The 22,842-nt window shown below is 39.0% G+C and overlaps 2 protein-coding genes and 1 long non-coding RNA gene across 5 annotated transcripts; 1 reads left to right on the top strand and 2 right to left on the bottom strand.

Annotated features, from left to right (window-relative positions):
* Positions 1-1,730: 1,730 nt before the first annotated feature.
* serinc2l (serine incorporator 2, like) lies at positions 1,731-12,850 on the bottom strand. 2 transcript variants are annotated; one of them, XM_025911520.1, is made up of 11 exons: positions 12,707-12,850; positions 11,882-11,954; positions 10,265-10,426; positions 8,570-8,757; positions 8,368-8,447; positions 8,098-8,232; positions 7,235-7,404; positions 5,399-5,489; positions 4,240-4,390; positions 3,948-4,157; positions 1,731-3,454 (listed from the first exon to the last, which is right to left on the bottom strand). In XM_025911520.1, exons 3-11 carry the CDS (start codon positions 10,322-10,324, stop codon positions 3,316-3,318), a joined length of 1,224 nt encoding a protein of 407 aa, XP_025767305.1. In that variant the 5' UTR covers positions 10,325-10,426; positions 11,882-11,954; positions 12,707-12,850; the 3' UTR covers positions 1,731-3,315. The 2 variants fall into 2 exon arrangements, with proteins under 2 accessions (XP_025767305.1, XP_003452122.1); XM_003452074.5 differs by lacking the exons at positions 11,882-11,954; positions 12,707-12,850 and adding an exon at positions 11,163-11,318.
* A 3,219-nt stretch (positions 12,851-16,069) lies between these two features.
* LOC112848202 (uncharacterized) lies at positions 16,070-17,080 on the bottom strand. Its single transcript, XR_003222195.1, has 2 exons — positions 16,770-17,080; positions 16,070-16,107 (listed from the first exon to the last, which is right to left on the bottom strand). It is a non-coding gene; the product is annotated as an uncharacterized LOC112848202 (long non-coding RNA).
* A 799-nt stretch (positions 17,081-17,879) lies between these two features.
* On the top strand, positions 17,880-20,305 carry stmn1b (stathmin 1b). 2 transcript variants are annotated; one of them, XM_003452072.5, is made up of 5 exons: positions 17,880-18,012; positions 19,099-19,142; positions 19,336-19,508; positions 19,616-19,807; positions 19,895-20,305. In XM_003452072.5, the coding sequence occupies exons 2-5, from the start codon at positions 19,127-19,129 to the stop codon at positions 19,952-19,954; spliced, it is 441 nt and encodes a 146-aa protein (XP_003452120.1). In that variant the 5' UTR covers positions 17,880-18,012; positions 19,099-19,126; the 3' UTR covers positions 19,955-20,305. The 2 variants fall into 2 exon arrangements, with proteins under 2 accessions (XP_003452120.1, XP_013131095.1); XM_013275641.3 differs by having other exon boundaries at positions 17,917-18,031.
* The last annotated feature ends 2,537 nt before the right edge of the window (positions 20,306-22,842 follow it).

Here is a 22,842-nt window from a genome sequence, read left to right as displayed (position 1 = left end):
AAAATCCCAGCAGGCCTAACTAAGCATGGCTCATAATCAGCACATTACAGCTCCTGATTATTGCGGCGACAAATTGCATCTGATGATAACAGAGGAAATGAAAGTGAGATTTATGACGCTGGAGCCAATGGCCGAAGACGAGGAGAGTCTTAAATCTACTCTATGAGAAAACCAGATCTCACATTTGTACACCTGATGATAGCAGGGGAAATAAAAGTGAAATTTATGACGCCTGGCTAATTTGTTCTCCGATGCTGGTGCTGCCTGAATTCAGAGGCTGTTACATTTCAGATGGGGCTAATGAAAGAAGAGTGTTTGTTTAATAAGTCTGATTGTTTTATAATGTAAACGCTCCAGTCAGTGAGAGAGAAATGAAGAAATAGGAGATAAAACAGTTTTGTGGGGTCAAAGCGTCAGAAATTTGGAGGATGTGCTCCAAGCCTGCTCCTCTCAGAGGACAGACCACTTATTTCAGTTTTGGTAGTTTACTACAAATGCCTGTGCGTTTGACAGTGATTGCACAAGACTCGACATGCACCCTGTTCCGTGCGTCTGATCCACGAAGTGAAGTCACATGCCACGCACAAGTATGTAGACAAAAAACTGCAAAAAGCCAAAAGGAAAGGCTGGCAAACATGCATGCAATGCGCAGTGTTCCAGCATCACCACATCACAACAACCCAAATGCAGAAACAAAGCACTGGATATCACGCCTGCAGCTGCAGTTAAAAATTGCTCAGTTTTTCAGTCCTTTACGCAGATGTTGCAGCGCACACAACTGCTGTCCTCTCCCGTGGCGGTTGTGTTTTCCTAGCTTGTCCAAATTTAAATGTGTTGAGTAGTGTAATTTCACAGTTTTGGACTTTTTTTAAACTCCTTTCTATTTTCATAGCTGTTTTCTTTAAGGATTTAGTGAAGTGTTGTCATCTTCCCTACAGTGTTTAGGAAGTCTTGTTTCCTCAGCTTAAAGTGAAATAAATCAGATTTCAGTCTGTCAACTAAAACAGGCACAATCCATCAACTCAGGATTGAAATGGATAGGCTGATGGAGGGGTGTTGCTGCGGGAGGGTGGAGGTCCACAGGAGGCAGTATGTCCTGAATATTTCCACATTCAGAGCTGACTGGATTGAGTGAGTGCAGCAGCCAAAACCAACATGTCCTGTCTACCAGCCAGGCAAGGAGGAAATAACACAGCGGAGATTGGCACACACTGTGCTGTCTCTGTACCAGCAGAGAGGAGCGATAGCACACATTTTGCTGCTTTGATTTCGAGTTAAGAACAAATGTGTAAAACATGGTGAGAGCTGAACCCTTTTATAGACTGGAAATGATTCACTTTCAGTTTAACTTTGTACTCATGTGACAACAAGATAACTACAAGTACAATCAGCAAAGGCATTAGCAGCTGATGAGTGTCCCCCAATCACACAACTGATGGACAGATAAAAATCAGCACATTAGTGCCTGTGAGCTCCTCCTCAGTCCCAGACTCTGGTGCCTCATCACTTTAATCTACATGTTAGGAAAAGAGTGCAATCAGCCTGCGTCCACCATTAGCACCCATAAGCATTAAGGATTTATGTGCAATCTATAACAAGAAACCTGAATAACCCTACAATGGCAAAGCCACCAAAGAAACAAGCAGGTTTTGGTGTAACACGCCATGTTTGTACTTGTGATTCATTTATTTAATGCAAAGTTTGTATTGAGACTCATTTAAAACAATGAGTGGAGAAGCGTTCATCTTTATTAAAAACTGAGTCTATACATAAATTACAAATACAGTTTATGTTACAGACCAGTGCTTTATGGCATGCAATGACCAGATCGCCACGATGTAAGGCAAGGTGTAATAAGCACATCAGCATTAGTGATCTATTAGGATACTTTTTGAAAAGTGGAACTACAGAAAGGCACTTAATAGTGTTATGAAATGTTAAATTATGATGCAACACATGAAATTTATCTGTAATATTCCCCTTAATGGAACAAAATATATAAACAACATTTAAAAAAAAAGTTAAATCAATCAGAAAACTTTTGAAAAACTGCATTTACTACACTCATATGCAGCCAGAGAAACACAACATCCGATTCATGTGTGTGTCCAGCGAAATGTCTGAAAATGACAACTGCAAATCAGGATTGTACCAAAAACTTTTTCCACAATTACAAAATATACTTATCTTATTTCAACTCATTCCAGTCATACTGAAATTGAGGTAACAACTATATAATGCATATGTAACAGTACTGTATCACCATTACAGCCATCGAATCACTACGAAAGTCAATACCAGCAATAAAAATCAATAACAGCAATTTGAAAATGCATTATTATTGTTTTGTACATTGAGACACTTAAAATCAGTTTTTTAGCCCAATACTTCACTGTGCAACCTCCGTACTATAATGGCATTTGTAAATGCAGGTAGTGTGGGATTTATGCTTCACCTCCTGAACTGTACCACTGCACACTGCATGATGCTGACTGCTACGGATCAGTACACGTCTCCTTGCTGCAAACAGCTTGCTATACATGACATATACACTGTTGTCCGTGGCTGTCAGAGGCATGGAAAAGCTTAGCACCGGAGAAAAATCATCTTAGCTTGGAGCAGACGAGGAAGAGCTGAGATTAGACTGGCTGTCTATTAGGACACTCTTGCTCGAGGTGCAATCACGTGGATTTGCTTGCAGCCTAGTAGCCGCGGGGAAGCCCTGTTATGATCTGAAGGGCGTGCCATATTAGTCTTATCTAGTTTTCACAGTCACCTCATTCTGAGGCTCCCGATCAGGGCTCTCCTCGGTGCCCCCTGCAGTAAAGGAGTACAGCTAATCAGGGGTATTCCAGATCGAGCCAATCAGAGAGCTCTGATCTGAAAGACCTTTAAAAGGGAATCTAACTGAAATGTCTGAGGTATTGAGAAAGTGCCTTGTTGCTGAGTCGTTGTTATGGAATTTAAAACTTAGAACAGAGATACTGGTGCTTATATGCTCACACTACAGAAGGTAGGACGGTGAGCCTATCAATGTGAGTCACTGGAAAATGAAAAATTCCCATGGGTAAGTATAGACTCTATAAACTTACAAAACATTTAAAATCTTCTTAAACAATATCTGTAGTAATTATTACCAAATAAGCCAAACAAGAGGTGTAAACCAACACAAACACAATGTCAAAAAAAACAGAAATGTCAAGAAACGAAAATTCTTAATAACATTCTTTCTGCTCCTTCTTAGCAACTTGACTTCACCAGCCACCCAAAAAACAGAAAACAAATAATCAAATATAAGCGAAAGATGATGTATGCTCAGCTGAAATCCCTGTCAGGGAAAATAAGAGGGGCAATGAGGGTCCAGAGGTAGAGCCCGAGGCCCAGCCAGCTGGAACTCATCTTCACCCAAACAGCTGGCATAGTGCTCTGCATGACCTGGGTGTTGGTTTCTGGTCTGTGGGAGGACAGAGGGAAAAGTAGCAATTTAGTTTACACCAACTCAACTTACCACATGTTCGGAAATTCATCCACACTTCCTCTAGATACATGAATTGTTCACAAAAGAAAGAAAAAACAAAGACATTGTGGTGGTGGGTGAGGTTCATCTAAACCGAGATGATTCATGAGGCTGACATTCAATCTGTGCTGAAAGAATGAAGAACTTTCAGGTGAACTAGTGTGCCCTCTGGTGGTTCAATTGGAGGGTGTCAGAACTTTAAGCTACCACATAAACATTAAAAAATGTTTTATCCTTTGTTTTATTTTTATTTTTTTTTACCAAGGATCTCCACTGCTACTGTACCACAACCACAAGTAGCTGTTGTGATGTAAGTAGATGTAAGTAACTGATAAAGGTGAAAATTTTGGATTTTAAATTGACCATCAGGGTCAAAAGTCTCATATCGTACCCGTTGCTTCATGTCTGTCAGTCTGCTGTGAGTACTTACTTGTACCAGTTGGTAAGAGTCATCATGATGTACAGAGAGGCCAGACAGAGGTGGAAATGGAAAAAGGAGTAGCTGTAAGTGACACCCTCCTCTTCATTGTCAACAGCCCTGCGGATACCATCCTCTCCAACCACACCCTCTCCACCTGACCCTCCGCCCTCCTCTGTCTGCATCAGCTTGTTTACCTGGGTGTTGCTGGATGAACGGATACTGAGGGAGAGACAGAATGAGGAAGTTTAACAAAAGTAAATAAAACAGAACATATATTATTTGCCGGCACTGCTAATCTTACCTGGCATAGAGAGTACAAAAGAGGAAGATGATTAACCCCACGATGCCCTGAGCATCCCACCACTGCACCTGTCCTGGGGGGCTGCCACCAGATGGTTGAGTGGTGCTGACGTTTGACACTAGACTCAACAGACTGGGGTTACACTTACGATCTATAAGAGGCAAAATCCACAGAAGACCACGAAAAAAAATTGAACACACAAATTATAAAATGTTTTGATAAGCACATTATTATACAGTGAGAAGATCTGCAAATTGACATAAATGAATTCAAGGATCTGACTTCCATCTTGACTATAATGGCAATACACATTTTTTGATGTGTTTTTTTAATGTAACTTACAGCACTGAAGATGCAACTTTAAAGTATCAAAAATCCACAAATACACATCTGGCCCTTTACTTTTAAACTGTTAACGTTTAATTATTTATTCAATCTTTTTCATCTTAGCAGTGTCTTTCACCCTAGTGCTTCACTGGTGTGAAAGTCCCTTCACAACTCAACTTCAATTTTATTTATACAGTAGCAAATCACAAGAGTCAGGCACTTGGCAACAGTAGGAATGGAAAAACTCCCTTTTAACAGGAAGACACCTCGAGCAGAACCAGGCTCAGGGATGGGCAGCCATCTGCCAGTACTGATAAAGTGTGATCAGAACAATAGAGAATAAACCTGACCTCTGGCCTTGAGGTCGAGGTCACTGACATTCAAACTTGTCTGAGATTTTTAGCAAATACACCTATCGTATTAATTTTAAAATCTGATGTCACCTCGTTCTCCAGTTATTGTATTCACAAAATTGGTCGTCCACAGCTTTGAGATGACGAGTCATTACATCTTCAGTGTCACGTCAGTGGGACTCAGATGACTACATCTTAACATGAATGTAACTAGTCAGCACAACACTGCTCATTGTGACTACTCACAGGGGACATGCAAGTCACATGAAAATGAGACACAGAGGGTGTGCTAACTATTAGCAAAAAGCAGCTCCTTGTTTATTTAGAGTGCCAGGGAAAAACTCACCTTTCAAATAAAAATGCTGCGGCAAATAAACAGCAAGTACATATAATAAATGAAAACAGTCAGGAAACAGGGGAAAAAAAGCATGCAAGTAAAACCTAAGGTAGATTCAGGATTAAGAAGTCAGAAGACTCACTGGGATTGTTGGTCATCGCAGACCAGGTGACATACATGGTGTAAAGGGAAATAATGGAAGCCTGAAGCAGACCAGAGTGTGGTTGAGCTGCCTGTAAATAAAAAAGTAAAAATATTTAACTAAATAATAATAAAATAAAATGTTCGGCTGCTTTGAAAGGAAGGTTTATTTAACAGTGTTTGAATATACTGCTTGTTTGTGTCACAAACTCAACAGAGCCTATAAATAAATTACTCAGTCATAAAGTTTTGGGGAAAAATATTGACAAAACTTTAAGAAAACCTGACCTCTGACCTTGAGGTTTAGGCCACAGAGACTTGAATTCATCTGAGACTGAAATGAATATCATAGTTTGATCTACCAACAAAGTTCTACGTTGCACGTTTTTTGAGTCACCGCATTTAAAATCTTTTGGGTCCACGCCGTTCACCCGCCCATAGGTTGACAATACGCCATCAACCTTTTACGGCTGAGTGGTAAAAAGTACTTAAAAGGATTTAAAGGTACCTAAAACTAAAAAGTACTTAAACCTTGAAATGTTAACTCAAGCCATTAACAGAATGCAAAGAAAAAACTGCCATGAGTTTCTATACAAAACATGGCGGAAAAGAAGGTTAAGAAATAAAAAAGAGACATTAAGTGAACTTAAAAATAGGTGTAGAATGTGCTTTTGTGATACACCGATTTGTACCACAAGATAGGGCAGACTGGTTGCTACACTAAGTCCAATGTGAGAGGAAGAAGAAATGCTGATGGCAAGGCAGATATGAAAGGTTTTAGTTATCAGGGCAGCAAACATTGCCTGAAGGACCTGGAAAGCAGCCCTTATTACTACCAGCACTAATTCCTGGAAAGAAACCAGAGAAAAAAATACAAACAGCAGCAAAACACAAACATCCGGGTTTCTTTCAAGCACTGATATCTGCCAGAAAACAAGTTCAGTCCACTGACTGCGAAAGGGAGGGTGGCAGGCTTTCTGCTGCAGTCGATTAATGTACTGCTGTGTGTTAGCTATGAAGCTAAAGTGTATGGAACTAATGAAGTAGCTGCATAGGTACAGCTGCCATGTCGCTGCAAACCCAGGAGATGAGAGAAAAGGAGATCAGTTAGAGAGCACTGAATAATACTTACATGAGTTAACACACAGCAAAGGATGATATAGCCTACTGTAATTCATTAGGAAATTAGGTATTAGGTTGGCTGAACAGGTCATTACAGTTTTCTTAGAACTTCTCAGTTTTTCCAAGCTGTTTACATTAAAAGTTACAATTTTTAACTATAAAAATAAAAAACTCAGCTTAAGCTAATAATAACAATGTGTTTACTGTATGTGAATAATAGCTATGTACCAAATCATTAACCAGGGTATTGTTGCTTGCATTTACCTACCTCCTCCACGTGAGGAGGCTGTATTCTATTCCAACTGTAAGAGTAACAGATGAGGTACTTCTAAGCAGGTCAAATGTGTGCCACACAGGGATAACACTGAGACAGACCACCATTTACTGTCACATCCACACCTAAGACTAATTTGGACATACCAGTTAACCTAACAAACACGTTTCTGTACTGTGATTACTGTTACTGCGGAACATGCAAACTACACTCAGAAAGCCAGCCGACCAGGAAGTTGCTGCACTGCCCCAAACTCAGACGACATTCAGTTTTTCTGTTTCTGGTAAGAGAGTTGGGCAACAACACAAAACCTTTGTGTAGTTATGGTAGACACTGTTCCCTAGTGGTTCACATTTTACAAATCCAGTAAATATCTTTAACCTCTTGCAATCGCTCCTTTGCGGTATCCAACATTAAGCAATACAGTTTCCATGTTTGTACCTGTATCTTTGGTAAGATGGAAACAATGGAGACGATGACGCAGAAGATAAGGTTGAGGCTGATGAAGACTTTGTGCTCTGTGCAGTCATCTGACTTTGTATAGTAAATGTAGAAAAGCACCACAGCAGCGATAGCCAGTGCATAGTGGAGGACAGTGAAAGACAGCAGCCCTGGAATTGAAATAAATACACAATAACATTAATAAAGGTATAACAGAATTATTATTTTAAGAAAAACTGTGAAATTGACTCAGGCAGCAGAGAAGCTCCGCTTCATCCTGTGTCTAGAGCTGCCACGATTAGTCGACTAGTCACGATTACGTCGACTATCAAAATCGTCGACGACTGATTTAATAGTCGACGCGTCGTTTGAAGCTTTGTAAGATCACAAAAGACGCAGGAATAAGTAGTAGGATTTAAAAGTGTAATAACGGACTGAAACAGAAGATGGCAGCAGTGCATGTAAAGGATGCCAGCTGCCGTTAAACCCCGAAGAAGAAGAAGCTGTGTCCCAGAATTCATAGTGCGGCCCAGCGCAGTTGTCAACAATGGCGGCAGCTAGTTAGTTTTAATATTACTCTTATTATTCTTTCTGGGTCACAAAATAAACGTTTAACATATTTTCAAGCTGTAAGTTTTACGTCCAATCGATGCATGATCTGATTAGTCGACTAATCGCAAAAATAATCGGTGACTAGTGGACTATCAAAATAATCGTTTGTGGCAGCCCTACCTGTGTCAATGCCAGAAATGTCACATACCAATATAACTCAATACTAAATCAGATTTTGTGTGCTATCATTATTAAAAAAGTCAATACAGTATCAAATATGGAGTCTATCACGAAACTCTTGAATACGTTACCTGCAAACCAGCATTTGTTCCCATTTTCAGCATTTTCTACCCAGGCTTTGTTCCAGGAGTGGGCAAAGTCAATGAGGAGGATGAGTTGGATTATAATGAAGATAAAGGATCCCACCAATCCGAAGTAAAACCACACTGTGAAATGAAAAGGAAAAGTTACAGCATCCTCAATCTGCTGAACAGGTATGTGTATATTCTCATTCTCATTTCTCAAGAAACGGGTGTAGTACAGTTGCTGTTTCTTGTACTTCTGCAAACAGATATTCATACCATCATGAAATGTCCCATCAGGGATGAAAAAGGCTCCCACTGTAATCCCGACCAGGATCAGAAACTTAAAGAACCAGAACCTGAAGATTTACAAACTTACCATTAGCACAGAATAAATACAGAAGTAGTACAGTACACATACCTCCCTCCCTGAACCCATTCTTCCACAATTTAAAAAAAAAGGAAAAAAAAAGGTTCTCACCCATTTTGAATAGCTGCACGTGGGTCTTTACTGCTACGTACACGAATCATGATGGCACAGAACAGAAAGAAGAAGCAGGTCATGGCAAAGCACATTCGATACACAGACTTGTACCCCACGATGACATTACAGTCAACCTGGTTTTCAATACCAAGTATTGAAGTTCCACCCTTGCAAAATCCTGGGATCTGTGGAACAGATGAAAGTCAAATCAAACAAGCTTGCAATTAAACTTATCTAAAAAAGTAAACCATGTATCAAATAGCAATTCAATTCCTAATGGTTTTCAGAGGTACTGCATTCAAAGTCCTGACTTAGAAGTATCACTGTTTCCAGCTTTAATTGTTACAAAAAACATAATGTTACTGTATTTTGAAAAAACTTATTGTGAATACTGTGCAGTAGTAACCAAAGTTAGCAAAGGTCCTGCCAGTTGTAGGAATACAGGCTTTTAAATAAAGGTACTTCTTTATTTTAGTAGAAGTCATGACAAAAGTGAATGCATAACATACAGGGAGACAATCACTAAGAAAGGGCACACTCACTATGTTATAGTGAATGCACGGTTAGCGTTTAGCTAAACGCTTGATGAAGGGGATTCATAATGAGTGAAATATTATAGTTAATTTTCTAATTCGCTAACACCTGTTCAACAATATACAATGAACTTTTCTATTTTTCCAGTTTGTAACAACACTGTAAAAGCTGCTGTTGCAGCTAATTTTGTGCACTACAATCAGGATATGACTTCTCAGGTAACATTGCTTGAATGGAGATATGAGAACTTTACAATAAATTATTTAGAGATAAAGTAGCTACCAGAAAAGGATCGAGCAATAGATCTGCATCATTTTGCATACTTGAGTAAGGCTTTGGTCACATAAACCCAGAGACTGGAGGTTGCCAGACCCACCTGGCAACCTCCAGTTACTAGAAAAAAAAATTGCATTTCCCAGCAGGTTAGTGAGTGGTTGTTGGAAGTTTCTGGGTGTTGCCAGGTGAAATCAGACGTCAAGAGGGTGCTGCAAAAACTTTCTTGTGACTATGTTGTTTGCTACCAGATTGTCACGGTCGCCCGTAGTTTGCATGGGTGCATTGATTTGCCTGCAAACACTTTTCTACTGTGGTGAAACTTGAAAAGTGTGACGCTAACCAGAAACTTCTCTTTTGAAGGCAAATGTGCTGTCTTTCTTGTTTGCATCATTTTTCAGTTTCACTACCACTGTGACAGCAGCTGATGAGTATAGACAAGTCGTCTTTCACACACAGACTTGCAAATCTGCTGACGACCAAAGCAATCTCAAGAAGGTTTTCGGTGCAGCACCGTAAACCCCTTTCCGACTAGTTTCATACCAGCAACCACTGGCCACACACACTTTTTCCTAGTCACTGATCTTTACCAGGGGGTTACTGACTGGTCTCCAGATCTGCAGGAACAGAGATTTAGCAATCACAGCAAATCTCGGGACCCGTTGTTGCCAGATGGGTGCCAACAGGTATCTAGGCCTACAGAGGCCTAAGTTTCCAGCCATACTTCATTGTGTAATATTATTATTATTATTATTATTGTTGTTATTATGATCATTACTACGATTATTATTATGACTATATGGTGTATATTATTAGTAGTTGTATGTTAAATACTATTGCATATCATTATATACATAAATATGACAATAGGAGCAAAGGTCTTACCTTGCGAAGCTGCGTTTCCATTCCGGGAAGGATCATGATGACAGACACAAAGGTTCCCATCAGCAAGAAGAAGGAGAAAACCAAGCGGGTGATGGTGGAGTTATTTGAAGAGGGACAGCAACCACACAAAAGACATGGTGCTGAGCCACACAGACATGAGGCCTGCCAAGGATGGAGGGGTAGGAGGAGAGAGCGATAAAGAGAGTGTGAGAGTTGAAGCTGAAGACAGCCACAAAAATATACCACCTGCTTAGGTGTGATGGCACTCATAAATAGGTTATCTGAACTACTGTGGTGGTAAATTATTAAACATGGCAGTTCCAAGGGTTGATATTTAGATACAAGTAACATGAAATTCGCGCCTCTCACTTAAATGCTTAATTAAAAAAACATTAGAGCGTAAGTTCCCTCCATGTATTTTATTTCATCAACGAAAAACACTCCACCTTTACCGATACCCTAGTTCCCATATGTAAACGGTTGAACACACCCTGCACTTGTTTAGCCGGTCTAAAATGAGCTGCTTTCCTACGAAGGCAAACAAAATCACATGCCTTGCATCTGGTGCCAGTAACTCGTCAGCTTTAAACACCAAACGTCACTAACTTTCCATTTTATTAACAACGCGATGAAAATGGCCTGTTCACTTCTGACTAGCTTGCTATGCTAACTTCCCTAAATTTAACGTCGAGTATTGGTAAATGTCCCAAGTAACAGTAAGTATCGGCTATTTATAAATGGTCTCACATTTGTAGACGCTATCACATGCCTAACGTCACCACTAACACTTCACCCTGACACCAATTACTAATGTTATCCTTAGTTTAACCTAACGGTGGGAGAATAAACAAAAGCCTTCCGGAAATATCTAAAACAGATATTCATATTCGATACTTACACAGCTGGCTAAAGAGCACAAAGCCAAGCAAGCCCCCATTTTCACATAAATGTGACGAAATGTATGTATTTATGTTCCGACGCCTTTCGTGTTCCTTCACTAACCCGTTAAAAGCTGCTATGTCTAGCACTCGGAAGTTACTGGAGAGTTTTTCACAATAAAAGCCTACTTCTAACGTCATCAATCAACCCAATAGCTACAGACTACGCTATGTTCTCTATATGAAAAACCCAAATCATAGATTCTTAGTGTGAGAAGAAGAGTTTATATATAGTCTGAAGCATTTTGAAGAGTTCTGCCAACCCAGAAACCAGACAGTAAATACAGGGACTCTGAAACCTACCATCTGTCCTCTCCCTCAGCAAGAGATCATTATCTGCTGTTTAAAAGTAGACGCAAACAGAGAGCCAGTCAGGTGCTGGCAGAGGAAGCCTCGTTAAAGTCCCTGCTGTTGTCGTATTGTTAGTTCATGAGCACAGTAGGGAGCTAACAGGGATGGGGTTATTAATAGTCCTGTTAATATAACCTGCAACGTGGAAAATATCAGTCCCAAAAACTTAATGAAATCTCTTACAAGTGTGATTACTGAGAAGTAACTACTTCAAACATTTCTCAACTTACCGAACATTGAAAACAAAATTTTCAAAAATGTACTTAGAGTAACAATACACAGCCAGTAAATCACCTTGCAGAGACCTCAGCTGTGAAACTGCACTTACTGTATGATTCTTTGTTGCCTCATTCTCTAGTCATCGCATTCACAAATTTAGGTGTCCACGCTGCCCGTCGGCCCTGTGGGGTGACGGCAATACCCCATTAGTCTTTTACAGGTGAGGCATAAAAAGCATTGCTTGCTTAAAAACACGTTTCATAGCATCACCACACTGCACTGACACTATCGAAAAGTTAATTCCTATATCCAACACTAGGTTGCAGTATTAACCAGCGGTTTACACTACTTTCTCTCAGCTAAAGAAGGTCCTGTGACATAATCCCCACTTGTTCTTGCACAGTGTACACGGATTTCATTATGTAAGTAAAGTCTGAAGCTACAAGTGACATTCCACATTTATAGATGGAGACATTTTACACAGAGGCACGAAATAGCACAAGTAGTGACAAAGCTATCAAATAGTTTAGGATGAAAAAAATACAAGCATATGTGTCTAACGCATATGTTTCTGAAATCTATACTGAAATGATGCGAAGATGTCTTTTTTTAGGACCTTTCAAGCCCCTGATAAGATGAATCACAGTTGGAAAGAGCTAATAAACAAAGAAGAAAAAGGTATATCTGTAGTATCCATTTACTCTTGACTAGGTGGTGTAAATTAGTTATTTTAAAAGTGTCACAAGAAAATATAAAAACAGACATTAAGACCAAATCTATCAAATGTCAGAATGTTTATTCTCCTAATGCGCCATCTGCGAACTGTTTCCCATTAGGAATCAGTCGCTTCATTTTCAACTTTTAAAAACGCAGGTGGGTGATTGGTTACTTCTCTGTGTAAAACCTTTGTCAGCTACTGGGAATAGCAACTTACCCCTGTTACTCTTCTATAATGACATCTTTGTTCTGTCTCACTTTGTTGGCAGCTTATGTCTGTCTCTCTATTTTATTTTTCATAGGAAGCAGCTGCCAAGATTGCAACTTCCCTCTCATCCATCACTTCTCCTTCATCACTCACTCTAAAGTCTTTTAGTCTTTCTTTAAAGCAGGAGCTGTAAGAGACACAAGAGCAGAAAAACATTCATGTCAGTTTTTGTAAAGGTTTCGCTGTTGTGCCTTGTAAGACAAAATGCAAATGAATGTGAAGGCGGTACAGTAAGTGAATGAATACATTTGCTGTGTTATAACACCACTTTATTAGACACAGAGGTTGAAGACAGAAAAAGGGCAAAGCACTGTGAGGTTGTCTGGAAACAGCAGATACCTTATAGTTCATAAAAGAGTCCATTACTAGTTAAATGACCCTTGAACTTTAATATTCTTTTGAGCTACGATGAAAGTCTCCATTTATTTTCAGCTACCATTAACGGTGACAGAAAAAATAGGTCCTCTCAAATGGCCCATAGCCTGTTTTTCCAGAAATGAATTACTATATTTGATTTCATGCTTTGCATCCCTGAGCAACTAATCAGTTTTTGATATTTTTTGCCAAAGTGACAAAATCAAACATACCGAGGGCTTTATGCATTATCTCAGGATAGATGGAGTTTAGGGTTAACTGACCCAAAATATAAATAATGACTTTTATGCAAGCAGTAACTGTTATTCTACCCAATATGGAGCCTCAACATATGTTGACACCTTAACAACTTTCTATTAGAGGTGAGCAGATCAATTTAAATATTGATAGTATCGATACCAACACTGGTATTGCTATCAGATTAATACCAGCCCGATAGTATTGATACTTTGTTTCTAGCCTCCAAGTTAAGTTTGTAGTTCACTGAATCATGTTGAAATCATATTTTTTGAAAGTGGAAAAATACACCCAACACGTGCACTGTGAAAATTGTCTGAACCTTTTTGCATTAACTGTCATGTCTATTTTATTTATAGCCTATAGCACATTTAAACACCAGAAGCTGACCCAGTGCTTTGGAAACAGGCACATTTACATTTAAGTGTTCCAAAACACTGGTAGTATTGGAAAACTGGTAGCCACCAGTGCTACCCCTCAGCCTCATCATCAGATGCACCTATAGTATAAATTTGAAAATCCTAGGTGATTTTCAGAAAAGTTGACCTCTGTCCTTGGCCTTGAGATTTTGAACTCATCTGAGATTTTAAGTTTATGCACCTATTGTATAAATCCTAGGTAACTTCCTTCTTGATTTATCACATTCACAAGATTTTCAGATAACATTACCTCTGACCTTGAGGTCACTGACCTCTGAGATCTTTTGTAGATTCACCTATGTTATCAGTTTGAAAATCTTACATCTCCTTGTTCTCGAGTTATTGCATTCAAAAACTTGGATGTCCACCCCATCCATCCAAAAACCCAGCAATACCCCCAATCAGCCTTTTACAGCTGTGGGGTAAAAACCCAGTTTCCAAATATGAGAAAAGCCAACAGGAGTTTTTTTTGTTGTGTTTACTAACTTTAAAAAACCACTGTGATTTATTGGCCATTAAATACGGTGGCCCCTAGAGACAAAGCACGTACAAACTCCAAAACACATGCAAACTCCAAAACACTTGCAAACTCCAAAACACTTGCAAAATCCAAAACACTTGCAAACTCCAAAACACTTGCAAAATCCAAAACACTTGCAAACTCCAAAACACTTGCAAAATCCAAAACACTTGCAAACTCCAAAACACTTGCAAACTCCAAAACACATGCAAAATCCAAAACACTTGCAAAATCCAAAACACTTGCAAACTCCAAAACACTTGCAAAATCCAAAACACTTGCAAACTCCAAAACACTTGCAAACTCCAAAACACTTGCAAACTCCAAAACACTTGCAAAATCCAAAACACTTGCAAACTCCAAAACACATGCAAACTCCAAAACACATGCAAACTCCAAATCACAACGGAAGTGCTCCAGGACGCTAGGGGCAGTGTTGAGCTCAATTTGCAAAATAAACGGCAAGTTTGTCTGTATGGGACGGTCTAGTCTCCGTCGCGCTTCCCAGGTTGCCTAGCAACCATGATACTAACCGCTGGAAACGTGTCATACAACTTTGTTTGACAGAAATGAAGGAGAACATATTTTGTTCATTTGTTTGTTTGTTTCTACAAGAGCTTTGTGTGATTTGATAAGTATCTGAGGCTGAGACCACAGGACTGTAAAACATGATTTTTGGGCTTCATTTCTGTAATGAACAGTCATTTAAGATTAGTTAGTAAATAACAATTAGCTAATGTTGTTCATGAGACTAAAGTCATATCACTTTGGTAATGTAAATATAATATGGCCAATATTATAGTTATTATATTAATCATTATTAGCTATTACAGCAGTGAACATGAACTCTGTGTCAAATACTGAGCCTCAGTACAGATTCAAGTTGCAGTTATCTATATGTCTTATCACCTTAAATCTTCACTCAAAGAGAAGTATCTTTGACAGTGCATATATAGGTGTATCATATATAAGAGACAAATGTTGTTCCTTCAGTATGTTGGCATTGCTAAATTTGGCTCATTGCTTACATATATTTATAAAAAGAAAATGTACAAACTGTGATAACTGTTTCTGATAAAATGAAGAGTAGACTGATATATTAAATATTCCTTTATTGGGTGAGAAAATCAGAGCATGTCATAACTGCTTTAAGTCATACAGAATAGATATCAGAGCCTTAAACAGGCTGACTTCTGCTAAATGGGTCAAACTGGGCAGAAAGTATACAAACACATAACATCCTTATAGAATATGATGTAACACTATAGATCAACTTACCTCAGAATATATAAAGCATATAAACAGTTACAGCAATATGATGCAACAAACACAGCAGTGCTACTAATCCAAAATACTCAAAGCTTCATAGAACTGAAACAAACATTTATTTTTAGCTCCATTCTGCTGCTGATACATACTTTAGGTTTCTGAATATTAAACTTGTTGCTGCCTTTCATAGTGTGTAACTTGAAGGCCCTGAGTACTTTCTCCCACACTGAAAACACTGGGATGATAACATTATTTGAACATTACCTAATAAGACTGATTCAGGACAGACAATTAGTTATGTTAAACTTTCCTAGCAGTCCTTCACAAACAGGGAACAGTCTGTCTATTCTCTCCATCTGTCAGCTGCTGCTGGCTCTTCCTCCTCCTCTTCCTCACACACTGCTGAGTTTGTCCTGGTGGATCATCAGGGGTGCAAAGCCTCACAGATGATGTGCAGCAGTGGGTCCCTCAGTCTGTCCTCACTCTGGACACTTGCAGTTGTCACACATGGAAATCAAATGTGTGATAAGCTGCAGGATTCAAACACAAGTGTAACTTATAAATACATGTTCATACTTTTATTCCACAATCAGAGAGAAAGAAACAGAGAGAGAGTGCAGGACGGACAGACAGGTGACAGTCTCAGGTGTACACACTGCTACAAAACAGCACAAGAGAAGGAGGATTTAGTGTTTGTGTTATTACGAGTGCTAAACAAGAAGAGTTCCCAGATGGTCCAGTGGACACATGTGTGACTCCTGTGATTAAAGCATCTTTCTTTCAGCTTAACGAGTGAACCGTCAGCTCGTTCAAACACACGTTAAAGTCCGTTTGGCTCGACACCACCGAACAGAGGCAGCAATATAACATAGCTAACATTAACAGTGCAGTGAATCCTGCTTGTGCCGTCATATTCAGGACTGCAAACCGAGCAGCATCACTGACTTTCAGCTTGTTGTGTTTGTGGATATATGACTGACTTTAATTATCCATAAAATCATCACATTCTCTGTAAGATTAAAGTCAACTATTGAACGGCATATATTTTGAAGTAAAGGCTTTAAAACCAAGTTAGTACAAACATCACTAATGTCACTTAACTTTGCTGACATGTGGCCAACAGTAATGTTTTAATGTTCTTCATTATAAAAACATTTGCGCATAAATAAGTGACATAATATTCAGTACTTACTTCTGAAAGTTTACTCTTTGGCGGCTCCGCTTCCGCCGTTTTTTTCGGCAAAATTATCCACACCACGGCCGCGCTATGAAATCTGGGATATGTTGGGCCATGAAGGCTACACCGACCCATCCTTAAAATTCAGGGAAATTAAGGCCGCATTTCGAGCAGCCTTTGAATTGGGACAGCCTTCGTCGTGTCGCTGTGACATAATCGTCCTTAAAATGTGGCCTTTAAGGCTGCAGACCCTGAATTGGGATAGAGCCCAAATCCGGTCATTGGTACTTCCTGGCTTGTGTAGTTACTAGGTAACGAAAGCTCAACACTGCCCCTAGCGTCCTGGAGCACTTCCGTTGTGTTTTGGAATTTGCAAGTGTTTTGGAGTTTGCATGTGTTTTGGAGTTTGCAAGTGTTTTGGATTTTGCAAGTGTTTTGGAGTTTGCAAGTGTTTTGGATTTTGCAAGTGTTTTGGAGTTTGCATGTGTTTTGGAGTTTGCAAGTGTTTTGGAGTTTGCAAGTGTTTTGGATTTTGCAAGTGTTTTGGATTTTGCAAGTGTTTTGGAGTTTGCATGTGTTTTGGAGTTTGCATGTGCTTTGGAGTTTGTACGTGCTTTGTCTCTAGGGGCCACCGTAATTAAAATATCTTGACATAACAGCTGGTCTCCCTTACATAAGCTGCATTTATAAGTTAAAAGTATCAGTATTGGTATAGGCACTACTGGCCCTGTATTTACTTGGTAAAGGCTTGATACAAAGATCTGCAGTCACAGCACTACTTTCTGTGAGATTCTTTTTAGCCTAAAAAATTGAAAATAACCTTAATATGAGTATGCCAATGAAACAATTTGTTATTTTTTTTTAACTTATTGTTTAATTGTACCGTGAAACCCACACCACTTATTTAGCCGTACCCTTTGAGCTTACCCGATAGCTCTATTTAGACTCTTATTTACTTTGCTGTACATTTATCATGACATATTCCGTTTATATAAATCATTTAACTGACAGTTATACAGCTTTAAGTTACCCACAGAGCCAGCTTTTTTGTCTGTTATTTTTTTCACCTCTTCCTTTTCCTGCCGCGCGCGCTTGCAAATACTTGCTGTGATTGGCGGATTCAGACCAATGAATGCAAACCTCACTGATGACGTATGGGGTCGGTGGGTTTTGTGCGCCAAGGTGCAGATGTTAGCAGTTTGAATAGAGGAAAGAATAAGGTGGCGGAGGTCTGCTTTTCAAGCTGAAGCACTTGACGGTGAGGACAATGGTCTCATGTATGTGTTTAACCAGCCGTTCAGACCACTGCTGGCAGACTTTTAAGAGGGTTTTGAACATTCTTTTGAGTAGTTTGGGGTTCAGATTCACAGCACTGAAGTAGTTATTAATGGAGTTAATTGCTATGGCCGCTGTGCAGAAAGGATGGATTTTTATTGCATTAAAGTAGATGAAAAATATAGATTTTTAAGTTTCAAATGTTTTGACAAGTATAGTCAGTGTTCTGCTAACATGTGTCCATACTTTCAGAGTTAATTAATTATTTTACACTAAAATTTTTGTTGTTGTTGATGTTATTGTTATGATGCAACGTTTATCGGTCGTTACATTTTGCTAGCAAACTTGGAGGTTTCGTTTTATTTTGCTTTTTATTTTTCAGTTCAACTTTCCAAGTGCAGTTTTGTGTCTTTGTTTTCACTGCACTGTCTAATCAAAGAGGTCTTGCTCCGCCCCCGCCTTTTATGTAAGTTCCTGTTAAAAAAAAAAAAAAAAGCAGCAGTCTCCACCTGTGGGCAGGCGGGGGTCTTATAGCATGGCTTATTCACACCGTTTTGCTCTGTGCTCTATTGTGCTGACAATAACTGGGTCATCATAGAGGTGCAGAACTTGTTTTGCTTGACAATTAAATTAAAGTCATGTTGTGACTGGTAAGTTAACGCATTATATAACGTTATTTATAAGTGAATATGCAGTTGGTGCCTGTTTTATAATTAGAGTTAATGAGAAAGCTGTGACTCATTTTATCCACAAGCAAACCCACTTTTTAAAAACGAAAATAAATCAATTCAGACCAGCATAGTTGACAGATTTTAAGTTTACACCTGGGAGATGGAAAAGAAAAACAAACCTAATGATGAACAGTCCGCACTGATAATGATCCACTGGGTGTGTTTGTATTTTTCCAAAGACATTCTTGACAATGAAATGTCAAAACATGAACTGCTACCATCAGCTCCATACATTGCAAAAGTACATGAAAAGTTCTGCATCCTTTAAAGTGTCATTGATGCTCTCCCAGTTGATACCAATTAATGTCTTTTTTTTTTTTTTAAATATCTTCTTACAGTGGCATTAAAGACAGCACTTCTGATAAAATGGCAAGTTCTGGAGGTAGGTATAAATTGTGTGCAATGGTTTGCTCTGTTCTAGCAACTTTTACACCTTAATGCTTTTAAATTTTACAGTGTGTTGCTGTGTAGTGTTAGTGTTAACTAAACAGGAACTGCAGCTGATATTTGAAGTTCAGTGTTACCCTGCAGCTCCATCTTTCTTTCTGGCAACGCTAGTGTTTCCTGTTTTACAGACATCCAAGTGAAAGAGCTGAATAAGCGTGCATCGGGTCAAGCGTTTGAGGTCATCCTAAGCCCCTCAACCCCAGACGCTAAGGTGGATTTTCTGTTGTCCCCGTTGAAGAAAAAGGAAACTTCACTGGATGAGATTAAGAGGAAACTGGATGCTGCTGAAGAAAGACGCAGGGTATCTAGATTAACAGCAGACTTTATGAGCAGACAAAAGGAAAGAAGTGTAGCCTGTGTGCTTAGAATTCTGTAAAGTGCAACAGTCGTGTTTTGTCTGTCTGTCAGAGCCACGAAGCTGAAGTGCTGAAACATCTCGCTGAGAAGCGAGAGCACGAGAAGGAGGTCATCCAGAAGGCCATTGAGGAAAGCTGCAACTTTAGCAAGCTGGCCCAGGAGAAACTGAATCAGAAGATGGAGGCGAACAAAGAAAACCGCACTGCCAGGTTGGCAGCCCTCAATGAGAAGTTTAAGGAGAAGGTAGGCTCTCAGTGGTGCACCAACATCAGCTTGTGTAATATTAAAAATAATAATAATAATGTTTTGTTTCTTCTTCTTTTTTAACAGGACAAGAAGCTTGAAGAAGTGAGAAAGAACAAGGAGGCAATGAAAGAACGAGAGAACTAATCCCCTTTCGATCTCTAACGCAGTTTTCACACCTCCAAAGATAAGCTGTATTTTTATGACTGACGTTTAAACGCAGTCTTGTGCTCTTTCTTGTTCGCATTATGCTGTTCTGATTAAGTTGGTTAGATTAAGTCAGGATGCAGTCTGACTTTTTTGCTGTAGATTTCACTTTGGCAGCTGGTTATATTACCTTCTTTAAAGAGGCATTTGCTGGTAATAAATTGGTCCTTCTACTTCTTAATGTTGAAATACATCACATGCTGTTGTAAACTGTTGGTAATGCTGGATGTTATTGTAGACTGTGCAGTACAGTCCCATTGTTACACCATTAAAGTTTGTATCCTTTTTCAACTTTCTGTCATGTGATGATTCATCTACTAATTATAATGAAGATGTTATTATAGCTTCATGCTGTATGGTTTTAGGACTCCTCTGACACCTGCTGACAGTTTTACATTTAAAGGGTTTTGCTCATTTTTGCTGTTTTGACCCTTCTGGCCAGTATGAATGGAAAAAAGTGGAGTGAATTCTCCCCAGCTGAACTGGTTGCAAACTTAAGCTAACAGTGAGACTGCAAACTGATAGCAATGTTAGAGTCAAGAAGTTTTATTTAAAAGGTCATGAGCCAAATTCCATAGTTGTGCAGGTATGATCACAGCTAAGACTTAAACAGTAATGTATTTTCTTGATATTATGCAAGCTTCTGCTATACTAAGTTACCAGTAGCCTCTGAAATTGACTAGATATTTTCTGAATGAAAGACACTGCCTCACGCCACTGATATGTTTATCACGGGTCAATAAAGCCTTTCTAAATAAAAAATAATTTGATACAAGACGTGAAAAGAATAATACTTTATAACAACAAGGCAGTTTCCACATGGATCATCAGCTACATGTTGTCTAGTAAAACATGACAAAGCTTTGTCACTAGAAGTGCTTTTTAGCACAGATGAAAGGATGTATTCTCTGCATGTGCTGGTCTCTAACTTATGCAGATTGCTGCCAACAAAAATCTCATGATGAATTAATTATGCACGCACTGTCCTTTAGATGACTGGAAAATCTGGGGGGAAAATACACTGAATTACACTTAGGTCCATAATTTGTTGGACAAAGACACTACAAATTTTTTAAGTTTCCTCTCTGGGCAACATCCACCACAGTGGATTTTAAATTAAACTATCAAAATGTGACTGAAGTGCATTGTTGTACTCGGAGTCAAAGCTGCTGGAGAACACCAAATCCATTTTCTTGATACCACTCAGGTGGAACAGTAGAAATAAACTCACTGAAACAAACAGCCTAGAGCACCCTGATACCTCAACTTTTAGCTCGGGGATTAGCCGTATGTTTGTTGATATCATGAAATGCTGGTCGGTGTTTTAAAATATTGCTCTATTTCTTTTTAATGATATAATATCTGTAAATTACGTGAAACTCTCTGAATAAAACAGAAATAATTCTTTAAGTGGTCAAAATGCCAAAGAATAAAACTGATGTATCCGAGCACCTTTACATATACTGTAATGCCTTTTTAAATGCAGTGATGTATGCATAAACTGCACAGTGGTGCTAGAGAATGTCATAAAGTAGCATTCTTGTGCTGGAGATGAGCTCAGGGAGTGTCAAATGCTCTCTTAGCTGTTGGATCTGAAAAAAATTATGTGAAATTTGAGAGGCTTATAATTATTTAATGTTTTTTTTATTATTTACAGCTGACTTCACATTTTCCTAAAGAACCTGTGGCTGTGGACTTTTTCAGGTTGATGTAAGGTAGCACCTGCTTGCCACATGATGTTCCGCTTTGTGTTAGGACATAAAGTTCTCATCAGTGTTTATGGGTTTGTTTACCTTTGCTTCAACTTGCACAGACTTGCAGTCAGTGTGTAACCTGTTGCCCAAGATGGAGATGCCACTCAGTGCCAAGTGGCACTGAGTAAGTGTTGATTGTGTTCAGTGACCTGCTTGACATGTTTGATTATTGAAGTTTTAAAGTGTTAAGAGCTTCAAGTTTTGGTGTATAACATATTTTATTCCCTTAATTGGTATATTAGGATGTTTTTTTTCTTATTTTCTGCTATTTTTGTTTTCTTTTTGTAATCTTATTCACACTGTGAAATACAGTGCATTCTCTGTTTATTGCTTGTTTATTTACAGAATGTAATTGAACAGTAAATTAACATTTCTTCTGTAGAATAAATTATAGTGTCTCTCTTAATAATTTAATGATTTGCAGTGGTCTAGCTTCATGGGTATTAGACTTGTGTGCTGTGTAAGTTTAAAATAATGATAATCTGTACAGATTATCCACAGTGTGAATTATTTACACAATGACACTGGCTTACATAAAGTCAGGCTGGTGGATTAACCTTTTTTTTCCAACTTACGTCAGCTCTTCATCTTCCAGTTTGTCCCATTAGAAGTCAACACATTTTTTTTCCTGTCCTTTTAAACTTTATGCACCACACCAGCTACCTGTGTATCCTCCTTCACAACCACCATCCTTTAGTGTCCCATCTTTTCATTACTGGCACCATTTCCAGCCCATGTAACACAGTATCTGCTCTCACTACCATTGTGTAAACCTTTGTCTTCACTCTTGCCAGTATGCCCATCTGTGGTAAATCATTTCTGACACATGCACTCCACCGTACCTCTCACCTCTCGTTCACGCATCAACCCCTCCACCGTTGCCACCTCAGCTAACCAATCCTCTCACCTGTCCAGTCCACTGTCCTCTCTCTCATTCATGCACTGTCCTGACTTTCATTCGTGTTTTTTCCCAGAGGATATACTCTCCAGGAGCTTCCTGACTTGCTCTGTACTCTCAATGCAGATCACAATGTCATCTGCAAACAGTATAGTCCACAGATGCTCTTGTGGGAT

This window comes from Oreochromis niloticus, linkage group LG11 (assembly GCF_001858045.2).
Source record: "Oreochromis niloticus isolate F11D_XX linkage group LG11, O_niloticus_UMD_NMBU, whole genome shotgun sequence".
Taxonomy (NCBI): domain Eukaryota; kingdom Metazoa; phylum Chordata; class Actinopteri; order Cichliformes; family Cichlidae; genus Oreochromis; species Oreochromis niloticus.
Note: the sequence above shows the minus strand (reverse complement) of the source record. Positions and strands in the feature narration are given on the sequence as shown.